Source organism: Carassius carassius, chromosome 16, assembly GCF_963082965.1.
Source record: "Carassius carassius chromosome 16, fCarCar2.1, whole genome shotgun sequence".
Lineage (NCBI taxonomy): Eukaryota > Metazoa > Chordata > Actinopteri > Cypriniformes > Cyprinidae > Carassius > Carassius carassius.
The window spans coordinates 33051437-33064822 of NC_081770.1; the positions used below are offsets into that span (position 1 = coordinate 33051437).

At 36.2% G+C, this 13386-nt stretch overlaps 1 protein-coding gene across 1 annotated transcript in view; it reads right to left on the reverse strand.

The window, feature by feature from the left end:
* Positions 1–619: 619 nt before the first annotated feature.
* Positions 620–13386, reverse strand: part of LOC132160152 (NACHT, LRR and PYD domains-containing protein 3-like) — a 99294-nt gene continuing 86527 nt past the window's right edge. The window contains exons 7-9 of the mRNA XM_059569889.1: positions 11195–11368; positions 8606–8779; positions 620–794 (exon numbers count right to left, since the gene is read on the reverse strand). Of these exons, the coding sequence (XP_059425872.1) occupies positions 620–794; positions 8606–8779; positions 11195–11368 (523 nt within the window). The remainder of the gene's footprint in view (positions 795–8605; positions 8780–11194; positions 11369–13386) is intronic.

The window sequence follows — 13386 nt, forward strand, 5'->3', positions numbered from 1 at the left end:
GATGAGGGAGAATAAATTGGAACAAAAATATTCTCCAGCAGGTCTTATTCCTGCATTCTTGCAAGTTTGTACTTGAGTTTCTGATTGTTGTTTTATGTATATTGTGTCTAGTTTAGAAACTACATTATGTGGGTATCTCACTCTCTTTTCCAGCTTTGAAAATTACTCATTTACGTACTGGTGTGTCTCTCAGTGAGGATTACTCTCATTGAGGATTATTATAGTTATTGTATTGACTTATTGTTTTGTTTCGTTTTAATGAATGAATTAAATCCTGTAATGGATAAACAACCGGCATTACATTTGGAGGGACTATATTAATGGCTCAGTCTACAGTATTAAAATAAAAAAACGTTATTATACTCAAGCTGTATACTCCAAGTACCTAGTGTTTGGAGAAAAATTAGAATATGTTAACTGTTCTGTTCTTTTAAACTGCTGGATCAGTATCTGCATTTGTCCAGATGACAATCCTGTTCAGGACATGTTGTTTTAATTCACTTGTTTGGAACTTGTGGAGTTTCCACTGTCAAATACTGTACAATATAGAGAAAGATAAAATACATTAAGATCTGCTTTAAGACAAGATAATAAGTAAAAGCATTGACTCAAAAACTTACTATAGTTTCTCCGGTTTACAGTGTGGATCCTCCAGTAGAGCAGATAGCAGCTTCACTCCTGAATCCCCTGGCTTATTATTGCTCAGATTCAGTTCTGTCAGGTGTGAGGGGTTCGATCTCAGGGCTGAAATCAGAGTGGCACAGCCTTCATCTCCAATACTGCAGCTCCACAGCCTGCATAGAGTGAAGAACATGAATGATTTCTGTGTTTAACCCTTTGGAGTCGATTAGCGCTTATACGCGTTATGAGGCATTTTCTCCTGACTCCGAAAATAACTTAAATTACACTTTCAGTTTTAATTGTACAGATAAGAGCAATAGATCAATCGAATCTGTAAATGGTCTACTTTTTTGTATACAGACATAATAAAAAACAAGATAACATACAAGGTGTGCTGTCTGCAGCCTTTGTCTGAGCTGATCTTCATTTAGGCATGCGTCATTAAAATGAATAAATGTAACTCAGTGAATACTTAACGAAGAGACATGAGAGATATAACTATAGAAAGCTTGACATGTCTACTTTTATACTAAACAATGCAAATGCAAAGTGCTGCTGAAAACGAATATTCTTTGATAAAGTAATCCATATGAAAACAATGCAATGTCCGTTTTTCACGTCTCCCTTCATTATCTTCTAATGCGACCACGCCCACATGCTGAACACGCTTTTGAGATTGTTTCACTGAAGCACGCGGCTTGAATACGCCCACACAACAGAAGATAACGCAGCGAGACTGTTCAAGTTTTTTATTTTACTGTTTGCTTCGCGATGAGAGGAATAAGACATAATTCACCCCAAAAAGATGTCATGTGGATTTCCTCAGAAAAAAAGAACGAAGCGCTGCATTCAGCAGAGATCATAAACGTAAGTAAGTCTCTTTTTATTTATTTATATGCTTGTACTAGTTTTCACATAAAATGTAAACATTTTACTAGTTACACTTTTTCCAAACAATAATTCCTGACTAAATGTATAATTAAGTGAAACATTATGAAGTTTCAATAACAATATACACTACTACTGTAGGTAAGGAATGTATATTGTCATTCCTTACCTACTTTGTATTTTTTTATTCTTTTGTGTTGTGTTTTTTTCTGACTAGATACATAATCAACATTTTTTCACAAAGCTGACACATCAAAGTTTACTGTTCAGGAATCAGAATCACAGACTGTTATGATAATAGAGATATATAAGCTCAAATATAAAAATAAAAATATTAAAAACAAATTTTTTAAATGTATTTAAAAAACATGTTGATGTAAGATATGAGTTTAGAAATACAGTGTAGCTAAAGCCACATGTCTTTCAAAACTTCATTAGAAATGTCATAATCTAATCTGTAAAACTGAATTTTATGAAATATTTTCTAAGGTCTTGTAATGTGTGTTTTTAGAGAAGGCTAATCAGATTGATTTATGGCACTTTTCATCTCTGTAAGATCTCACATGTAAACACTCCTGTGTTTTCTATATGTGTTTTGGCTTTGAAAACTCCCCATTTTCATGTTTCTATTGTTCTCACCAAACGAGTCTTTCACACCTCCGCCAGGTATGACACATTATCCGCATTATTCTTTTATCATTATTCTTTTGTTTTTATTCCACCTTTATCAGCCTTTTTTGTGGGATTTCAATGTTTACAAAGCAACAAAGCAGCGATCTCACTTCAGTCTCTGTATGCATTCAGCCCTGATTTATCATAAGTCTTACTATAAAAATACAACAAAACATTTTCTTACGACCTTACGTGAATTATTGTGACAGAAATGCATTATAAAGAAGAAATGCACCTGCTATTAGTAGCATTAGAGCTAACGTTAGCATCAAGCTACATCAGACAATTTATTAAATTATTAGTACACTTTTACTCAAAACTCACTTTGAACCCCGATCGAGTGTTTGTAATAACATCCTTTTGCGATCACGGGTTGAATTTGGTCGTTTACTATTGTAAAAATATGCTATTTGTAGCCTTTTTCATCGCTGCACAAGTTAGCATTTCCGATGTACATTTTTTTTTATATTTTATAAAATGCCCCAGATCTCAAGAAAATCTCATACCAAGCTTTTCTATCGTAATCGCGGGTTTGTTATTCAGATATTTCGTGTGTACAGAGTTGTTTCAGTTTTGTTGTGAGCAGATATGAACCAGGAAGTGTTCTCGAACCATGTGACACGATCAGACGCTGTCCGGTTTTGGGACTGTCAGATTGACAAGCCGAATGTCCAATCAGAGTCTGTCTGGGTCACAGCTCGAGTACACGGAAGCAAATACACAGAGACGGCACTGGGAGAGGCTATTTATCATCTGATCGTGTAAATCAGTGGAAAATGAATAGGAATGATGATTCTGTCTGAAGAAATATGAAATAAACATCATTAAATATATCCATATATCCCCGCGGATATGCATCTTTGGTCTATAAATCCTTATTGACGCTGTTCAGTGAGTCTATGTGAACACAAATAAACCACTGCAGACGTGACTGAATATGAGTGAGTGGTGAATTTCTATTCAAAGTGTGGCATAATACAGATTTATTATTTTGCACTCCTGACATAAATTACTAAATAACTGTCACTGCAACAATGTTTTATCAAAATATTGGTCAAATATCGAAGCTAGAGTCTTTAAACTTTCAATTGATGCACAGTTTGTCCAGATCAAGTAAGAGAGTGATGTTTAACGTGCTGTGAAAGTGAAACAATAATAAACCGGGGCAGTCGGCGATGTTTGCAAGTAAAGGGGTTAAATCACTTGAATAAGGCAATAAAACACATACAGAACATTGGTTCCAAGGACTTTTGAGAACTGGAGCTTGTAGCCTAGAATTTTTCTTTCTAAATTATGTGAAAATCATCTTGTTTACTCACTCACAGAAAACAATATATTGATTAAAATGTTCTAAGACACTTTTTGTTTGTAAAAGTCATATGCGAGAAGGCGTCAACTATCATGAATATCATTGTGATTTACAACTGAGAAGACAAAGGCCCGCATAATGAGCTGCATAATGAGCCATTCAGTCAGGTTTGTGACTGAGACGGAAGAGTTACAAGAAAGAATGTGAGTAGAGCTGTAGTCAAGTCCAGCTTTGTCAAGTCCAAGACCAGGACTAGTCGAGACCGAGTCCAAAGAGGTTTGAATCCAACTCAAGTCCAAGTCCAAATGTTTTGAGTCCAAGTCAAGACCGAGTCAAAATGAGAGAAAAAAAAAGGTTCCTCTTCAAAACCACATACTTAACTACTGATAATGTATGTGATGCAAGAGACAGCATATCTCCTATTCTAAGAAAATAGTTTTACATTGTTATTTATAATGATCAAAAAGCATGTGCAAAGTAACAACTCTGTCGGACAGGGGTCACCAAACTAGATCTTGGTGGGCCAGTGCCATGCTGAGTTTAGCTCCAACAGGCCTTAACACACCTATCTGGAAGTTTCTAGTGTGTCTGGTAAGAGCTTGATTAGCTGGTTCAAGTGTGTTTAATTAGGGTTGGAGCTAAACTCTAAAGGACACTGGCCCTCTATGACTGAGTTTGGAGCTGTAGGGTCAAGTTATTTTTATGTACTTTATTTACATTTTTATTTACTTTATAATGCTGCTGTTGCTGACATTATGTCTGTGGTCAAAAATTAAAATGACTGATGCCTTGGCGCAGCACACACACACACACACACACATGCAAAGCTCGGGATATTGCGCATTTGTGCGTGGTTAAAGCTAGAAGGGATACGCTTGGCTCTACTGGGCATGCGCACATAAATAGAGTTAATTTTTTTTCATAATGTAATAGGGCTTGCCTAGATGAGTCGAGCACTGTCGGAAACAATCGACTGCTCGAACATGCATTAACAATAATGCATTCAAAGAGTTTGCAAGTACGACGTGAATTTTTGGATTTCAATATTGCGTGGAGCTATTACTTTCTATGACCTTATCTATGTTCCATGTAAAATTAAAATGTGTAATTTAATAATTTGGGTTGTCCCTGAAGCTGAATACCTTATTCGGAATGGCACGGATAATGGCGTCAAAAATGAATAACGGACAAGGAATAATTCTGCCTAAATACTCTGCTTAAGCTGGCAAAGTCGGGTGTTTGCTGGATAATACCTGAGCCAGGGGATCAGCGCAATATTACACAAAGACCTCTAAAGTCACGAGTGTGAAGTGAATAAATGTAAACTTTATGAGTGAAAAGAGCACAAATCAAGCACCGCATTGCCGTTTCCTCTCCGTGCATCTCTCAGAAATCAGAGCTTTGCAAGAGTAATTTCACCTATAATAATACATCATACACACGTTCTATTATTTGTATATATTTAAAAGGCAATGATTTAAACCTTAGGCTACAATGTGATACATATGAATGGAATAAGCACAGCGCGCTCACCAATCAAACAGCCATGTTGAGCGTCTCAGCATCTCAAACACCAAACCAGTTCTCTCTCAAGAGTAGGCTAATAATCAGCTTAGTTACAGATACATTTTCTACTTGGCCTACATGTTTGCATCTTTATCTTTTGCTGGTTTGTGCGGCACACAAACATTTATTTAGTGTAGTCCCAAAAAAAAAGACTTGCTTAACATTTTTAGCTTTTCACTAACCACGCATAACATTTTTTTTTCTCAAAAACACAATCATGTACATACATGCTGCTCACATATTATTATAGCCCAGTTTGAGCTGATTACAGTGAGATTAGACTTTAGCCATTTAGATGTTTATAAGAAACTGAAAAAAGCACAAATGTCAGGGTATGACAAAACTTCTCCAGGCCCCAAAAATACCCTTAGACCTCAGAGGGTTAAACTTTAGGAGAGTCTGTTTGTGTGTTTGTATGAGCACTAAATTTTTCTGTACAGCAGGATTGGTGCTATAGACATTTTATCTTGCCAGTACAACATGATTTCTGATTGTGAGACTGAACTTGTTTACCATCTAGAATTTTTAAATTTTCTGGGAATGTTTTCAGTGGCATGTTTTATTTTTGTTCCCAGAATTTTCTGCTTACATGTTGGATAACATTCTCTAAAAACACAAAAATGTTTATTGCTAAACATAATTAGAATATTAAAGGGTTAGTTCAGTCAAAAATGAAAATTAAGCCATAAATTACTCACCCTGAAGATATCCTAGGTGTATATGACTTTCTTCTTTCAGACTAATTCAGTTGGAGTTATTTAAAGAAAATTGTTTTTGATCTATCAAGATGTTGGATGAAACTCAGTGGGTGTTGCACTCCATTGGTCCATGAGAAGTTTAATAAAAAGCTCATCCATTAAAAAAAAGTGTCTCACATGGCTCCGAGGGGGTTGAACAAAGGCCTCCTGTAGCTAATCGATGCGTTTTTGTAAGAAAAATATCCATATTCTAAATGCATAAATCACTTTAATCTAGCTTGCGCTCACAGTTGTAAACAAAGCAGTTTCGGGGGAATGGCATATGAGGTCTGATTTGCGTATGTACTGCTCAGAAGTGATGCATGCGAAAATGCAGCAGAGAGATCATAACAAAAAAATGGTCACTAATTAGAAGTACAAGACAAGGATTTGTAAAGAAGAAGGTCCGTTGATTTCGATATAAGTCAAGAGGAGACTGGTTTTCCTGTGCTAAAGTAAGTAAACTTTGCTTTCTTTCCTCCTGTTAACAATTCAACAATTCTTTCTTTCCTCCTCATTAACTCTATGGCTCAGCATTACCGTCTGGAACTAGACGAAATGACTGGCAACATGGGCACTATTTTCTGTAATACATTATAAGCTGTTCCCCCCATAAAATTGAAAAAGGTTAGAGAAAAACGTACTGTGCCATGTTATAACAGTAATACCCACTCTCTCAAGAAAGAAACTTGTAGTCTTGAACGAAAATGTAGAAAAACTAACTTGGAAGTTTTTAGAATTGCATGGAAAAACAGTATTTCCAGCTATAGACAGGCTCTAAAAACTGCCAGGGCAGAGCATATCCACAAACTCATTGATTTAAATTAACAAATAACCAGACGCGACCTGATTCAAATATTCCATCAACGTTTAATAGTAATGACTTTATGAATTTCTTCGCTGATAAAATAGATAACATTAGAAATACAATAGCGAATGTAGATTCTACAGCATCTAAAACTTCAGTTTCATCCATCGCACCCAAAGATAAACTGCAGTGCTTTAGAACTATAGGACAGGAAGAGCTAAATAAACTTATTACTGTATCTAAACCAACAACAAGTTTATTAGATCCTGTACCCACTAAATTACTGAAAGAGTTGTTACCTGTAGCCAAAGAACCGCTTCTCAAAATTATTAACTCATCATCATCTTTAGGTCACGTCCCAAAACCATTTAAGCTGGCGGTTATTAAGCCTCTTATTAAGAAACCAAAACTAGATCCTAGTGAACTGGCAAATTATAGGCCTATTTCAAATCTTCCATTTATGTCTAAAATTTTAGAAAAAGTTGTGTCTGCTCAATTGAGCTCCTTTCTGCAAAAAATAATCTGTATGAAGAATTTCAGTCAGGTTTCAGGCTCCACCCTAGCACGAAAACTGCACTTGTTGAAATGACAAATTACCTGCTTCTTGCTTCAGATCAAGGCTGCATCTCATTGCTGGTTTTAGTTGATCTTAGTGCTGCGTTCGACAACATAGATCATGGCATACTCATAGATCGATTACAAAACTATACAGGTATTCAAGGGCAGGCTCTAAGATGGTTTAGATCCTAACTGTCTGATCGCTACAATTTTGTTTAATTAAATCGGGAGTTATCTCATTTATCACCAGTAAAATATGCAGGGCCACAAGGATCTGTCCTAGGTCCCCTTCTGTTTTCAATACATGTTGCCCCTTGGTAATATTTTTCGAAAATACAGGATTAGTTTCCACTGTTATGCTGATGATACTAAATCTCAACGAGACCAGGTGAAACTTCTAAATTATCTAAGATAACAGAGTGTGTTAAAAATGTAAAAGATTGGATGACCAATAATTTTCTCCTATTAAATTCAGATAAGACAGCGATATTAATTATTGGACCGTTTTTTTTTTTTTCGCCAGCACTTAACCAACTAATACTAGCACTTTTCCTTCTTTTCTTGTTCTTCATTTAAAAAAAATGAATGTGATGCCTGGCTATGCGATCTGTACTAGACTAACTTAGACTTGTCATGGCACTTGTATACTGTTGTTGTTCTCTTGTTGACCTGACTGCTTCTATTGTTCTCATTTGTAAGTCGCTTTGGATAAAAGCGTCTGCTAAATGATTAAATGTAAAAGGACCAAAAAACAGTACACAGAATCTAGTAGACTACAGTTTGCAACTAGACAGATGTGCTATATTAGACAGCAACTTGTCTTTTGAAAACCATATTTCCAATATTACAAAAACTGCATTCTTCAATCTTAGAATCATTGCTAAGCTACGAAACATGTTACCTGTTTCTGATGCAGAAAAGCTAGTTCATGCATTCACCTCTAGACTGGACTATTGTAATGCACTTCTAGGTAGTTGTCCTGCAAATCATGTAACCAATTAACATTACTTATCTATTAGGCTCTGAATGGGTTAGCTCCTGCGTACCTAACTAGCCTTATACCAAGTTGCAATCCATCACACCTCCTAAGGTCACAAAACTGGACTTTTGGTAGTTCCTAGGATTGCAAAGTCCACTAAAAGAGGTAGAGATTTTTCACATTTGGCTCCCAAATCTGGAATAGCCTTCCTGATAATGTTCGGGGTTCAGACACACTCACTCTATTTAAATCTAGATTAAAAATGAATCTCTTTCTCAAAGCATTTGAATAATGCATCTCTTAAATTGTGACTGCAGTTGCATCTGATCAAATGCAAATTTTTATTCTTTAGCTTGGGTTAATGGTTAAAACTGAGAGTGAGAGGACAACAAACAAAACCACTGCTACAGAAAGTAATTTACCTTTTACTTAAAACCTTATATTGACTAAGATGTGAAGAGACTCACTGTAGTTTCTCCAGTTTACAGTGTGGATCCTCCAGTAGAGCAGAGAGCAGCTTCACTCCTGAGTTTCCTGGTTTATTAAAGTTCAGATTCAGTTCTGTCAGGTGAAAGGGGTTTGACCTCAGAGCTGAAAACAGAGCAGCACAGCCTTCCTCTCCAATACTGCAGCCCCACAGCCTGCAGAGAGTGGAGAACATGAATGATCTTTAAAGGGGTCATATGATGCGATTTAAAATTTTCCTTTCTCTTTGGAGTGTTACAAGCTCTTGGTGCCTAAAGAAGATCTGTAAAGTTGCAAAGACTAAAGTCTCAAACCCAAAGAGATATTCTTTATAAAAGTTAGGAGTCAACCACAACCAACTAAAATGGCTCATTCTAACATTCCCCCACATGTCTACCCAATGTGGGAAGCTTTGAGCAACGAAATCACAACGCACTTGATAGCTGGCCAATCAGAGCATACCTCACTTTTCAGAACGATGAGCTTTGTAAAAATTGACACATTTTAGAAAGGCGGGGCATAGAGGAGCAACAGTAATGTACATTATATGAAAAATAATGTGTTTTTTAACCTTAAACCGCATAAACACATTTGCACTACACCAAATACACAAAATAATGTTCTCTGCAACGTCATATGTCCCCTTTGAGATTTTTTTAAGCTTCATTTCCAAAAATTCTTACCCGAATTCAAAGAGACCTGTATATGTGCTACACTGAACTGACCCAGACCCAGGCACATATTGCGCATTGAATTGCTATTTATAAGTCGCAAAATGTATATTTTTTTCTTACCTAATGTAAGAAGCCTCCTCCCTTATACCTGACTGTAATGCGCACACAATGCTCCTTGCCAAGAAAGTTCCATCTATGTTATTCCTCTCTTGCAGATTGAAATGCTTAATCCACTCATTATTCCAACATTAAAAGTCCACTTGCTGTCATGAATTTGCAGCTTTGCATTTTTTGTATCTCGAGTCAACTTGGATAATAATTTAGACTGTTTGCCCGGTTGGATTATAATAATGTTTGCTTGTCCAGTGCCATGGCTGCTGACGTTAACATTACTTATTTGCTATCATCTCTGAGTGGAGTCTGAGCAAAATTTTTAGATATCATACAGACCCGGGACCAGAAGTAATAGATTGGGACCCTGAACCGGACCTGACTGACTATTTAAAATATAGCCCTGAACCTGTACGGATCCTGGGTCGGGTCCCGGGTCTTGGGTCCTCCGTGTAGACCTCTACTCAGGATACCTGGAATTATTGTTACAAGTACCATAGGCACATTGTTTTTCCATTTTCATAGCATGAACCCCATAAAAATGATGGAAGCTTCGGATCTTACAGTGTTTTGTCTATGGAGCTGAAACCTTAAGATGTCCAATTCCACTCCCCATGCAACTGATACTCGACTGCCATGGGCTTATCTGAGTTTGGGGGAGGGGCTTACTTAAAGTTAAATTATTTTTATCCCATATTCATTCAAAAACAAAGCACAATTAGACACAGGATTTTCAGAAAGACTGAAATTTAAAGATAATGTTGTTCCGACTATATTGGATCCAACACTAACATCATTTATTGTACAAGTATTTTTATTACATGGCCAATCATTTGTTTTTCGAAACGGTGGTCCAGAGCATGTATCAAACTGTCAAAGTCACGTGATTTCAGTAAATTAAGTTTCATTATGTCATAACTGTTTCGAAACATTTTTACATTTCAATGGTTTGCCACTGGGGGGCGATCTCTGTGGACCCATAAATCATGCCAGATCCAGCGTATATTGTTTTTACTTGATCTTGTATCAATTTAATAATTTTGAAGACATTTCTAATTTTAATTAGTGTAATTAAAAGGATGACTGGTAGTTAATAGTCTCTTACTGGCCTATTTAGACAAGCTCTCTATAAAACAAACTAAACAAGCCCTGCAAATGAATTATATATATCACATATATAAAGACACCTTCACATTTGATGGTATTTGATTATTTAAACTGCATTTGCATTGGGTTTGTAAAAGTTGTTTTATTGGTTCAATTGATTCAAAACTTCAAAAAGGTTAATTTCTACCATCAGTACTCCAATCGACAGTTTCAAAAACAAATGATTCACAAAAGCTTCGAAGCTTCATGAACATTAGGAGTGTTAGGTTAACACTGGAAGTTTTACTGTGTGAAATATAATGTTATTATTTTTTCATGAAACAAGTTGCACTGCATCCTATAAACACAATCAAGTCTAGAAATAAAAATAGTTTACCACCCCTTTAAAGAATACATAAAATATGGTCATAATTTACTTCCATGCATGTCAAAACCTGTATGACGTGTTGTAAAACACAAATGAAGACATTTTGAATATTGAGTAGTTTGGTGCCATTTCCTTCCATTTGTGGACAAAAAAATTAAATCTCAAAATATCATCTTTTATGTTCCACACAAGAACGTCTTACTGTTTTCTAATTATTTGAAGATAAGTAAAGTGACGACAGAAAATTTTTGGGTGAACTATCCCCATTAATTGTTTTGGTTTGACCGTAATATTCACACAGTTTTTCTGGTTTATAATATAACAACACTCACTGTAATTTCTCCAGTTTAGAGTGTGGATCCTCCAGTAGAGCAGAGAGCAGCTTCACTCCTAATTCTCCTGGTTCATTACGACTCAGATTCAGTTCTGTCAGGTGTGAAGGGTTTGATCTCAGAGCTGAAATCAGAGCTGCACAGCCTTCCTCTCCAATACTGCAGCCCCACAGCCTGCAGAGAGAAATATAAACACAAGTAAATAATTAAAGGTTTGTTATTGAAACAATGTAACACTATTAATCTCAATCTCTTCAGTAAAAATGTCAGATTTTAAATAGTGTTTTCCTTGACATTTTCATTACATTTACATTTATTCATTTAACAGATGCCTACAAAGCTACTTACAATTGAGAAATACAACAAGCTATACATCATAAGAGACACATAAACACAGGTAGTGCTCATAATACAAAGTTTCACACATTATTTAGATTAGAACAGGCTAGTGAGGGAAAGTGATAGAGATACTATTTAATGATTAATTTGTCAGTCAAATATTGGGTGCATCTCTAATAAATACTCACACAAATCTCATGATTCCGAATTGTGATACTAAAATAGTTTATCATTTTTATTCTTTAAACGTTTTGTAGTACTATATAGGCCAGGGGTCAGCAATATATGATACGCAAAGGGATAATCACTAGAATGCAAGCAATAAGGATATAGAGCATACCAATGTACATGTTGAGGTAACCATTCCCTATAGTTGCACAGCCTGTTAGGATCTATAAATACTATTAAAGTGTTAAAATTAAACCTGCGCTAGTCTACAGATGCACTTAGCTCCAGGTGCTGTAACAAATAATTCTACCTATCAAATTATGCTACCAACTGTATTTTTAATATTGCAAGATTACGTTTAGGTTTGGGGTAGGTCTTGGCGATCTCCTGTGACACGCTAAACTCAGCAAATATTGTTTTTGCTCACCACCTAAGTTTTTTAGCCCTCCTGGCTATCTGCACTGGCAAATCTTCAATTGTCAATGTAAGCGGCGATGACAAACAAGGCATGGAAAACAGGCAGGTGTTGCCATGAGACTAAAGCTAGCACTGTCTTCGGGCTGTCCTTTTCATTCTAGGAGGGTTCATTACATACTTGACACCGGCTGCTGTCTGCAGATATCACAGCGATCATTGGATTCTATCGAGTGTATTCAACCTGTTTTTTCAGATGTTCCAACTTGGTAGTGGCGACGCACTTCTCCTTGGATTCAGCAAAGGTAAGCCAATCATCACAATTTATGAGTGATCCATAGTTCCTCTTCAGTTCAACAGGAACTCCCACACCTCAGGATGGCCCTTGGTAACGTCTGCTCCCTGGCCAACAAAACCTTCATCTGTAATGATTTCACGGTTTCAAATGACTTGGACTTTTTCTGCGTGTCCGAGTCCTGGATAAAACAGGTGACTTAAGACCTTTCTCTGAATTAGTCCCTCCTGACTTTAAATTTTTTTAACACTCTCTGTCTTGCTGGATGAGGAGGAGGACTGGTGACGATTTTTATGAACAAATTACAATGCAGACTGTTGTCTACTGCTAATTTTACTAGTTTTGAGTCTCAAATAATTCACTTAAATTCTCCTAGACCTGTGCTAATCAATTTATAGACCACTAGCAACTAATACTTTGATTGGAGAAACTGGGGTTTCTGGGGGAAATTGACCAAATATGACCATGTTGTACTGCTGGGTAATTTTAATATTCATGTCTGTTGTGTTGCTAATGCTTTAGCCAAGTACTTTTTAAATTTTATGTCCTCATTTAACTTTGTACAATGGGTAAAATGCCCCACTCATTGTCTTGGTCACACTAGATTTGATATTGACCTAGAGCTTATCTGTTGCTGATGTTGAGTGCTGTGATGCTTCCTTTTCTGATCATATACCAGTGTTGTTTATCACTCTTCTTCCTTCATTACCTAGCATGACACCAACATGTATTTCATATTTTGAATGCTCAATCCTGTACAGATTTTTCAAATATGTTTCAAATATGTTTCATTAATTTTATTTTAGATCCTATCACTTCACATTCAAGTGTTGATGAACAGATGAAGATTTTCAATAATAGGTGCTCCAATATCTTTGACTTAATAGCACCCCGCAAGATGGGTTTCAAGTGTCATACGAAATGATGAAAGATTTCATTACACAAAAATCAAAAAGGTGCCAAGGCTGCAAAGGCG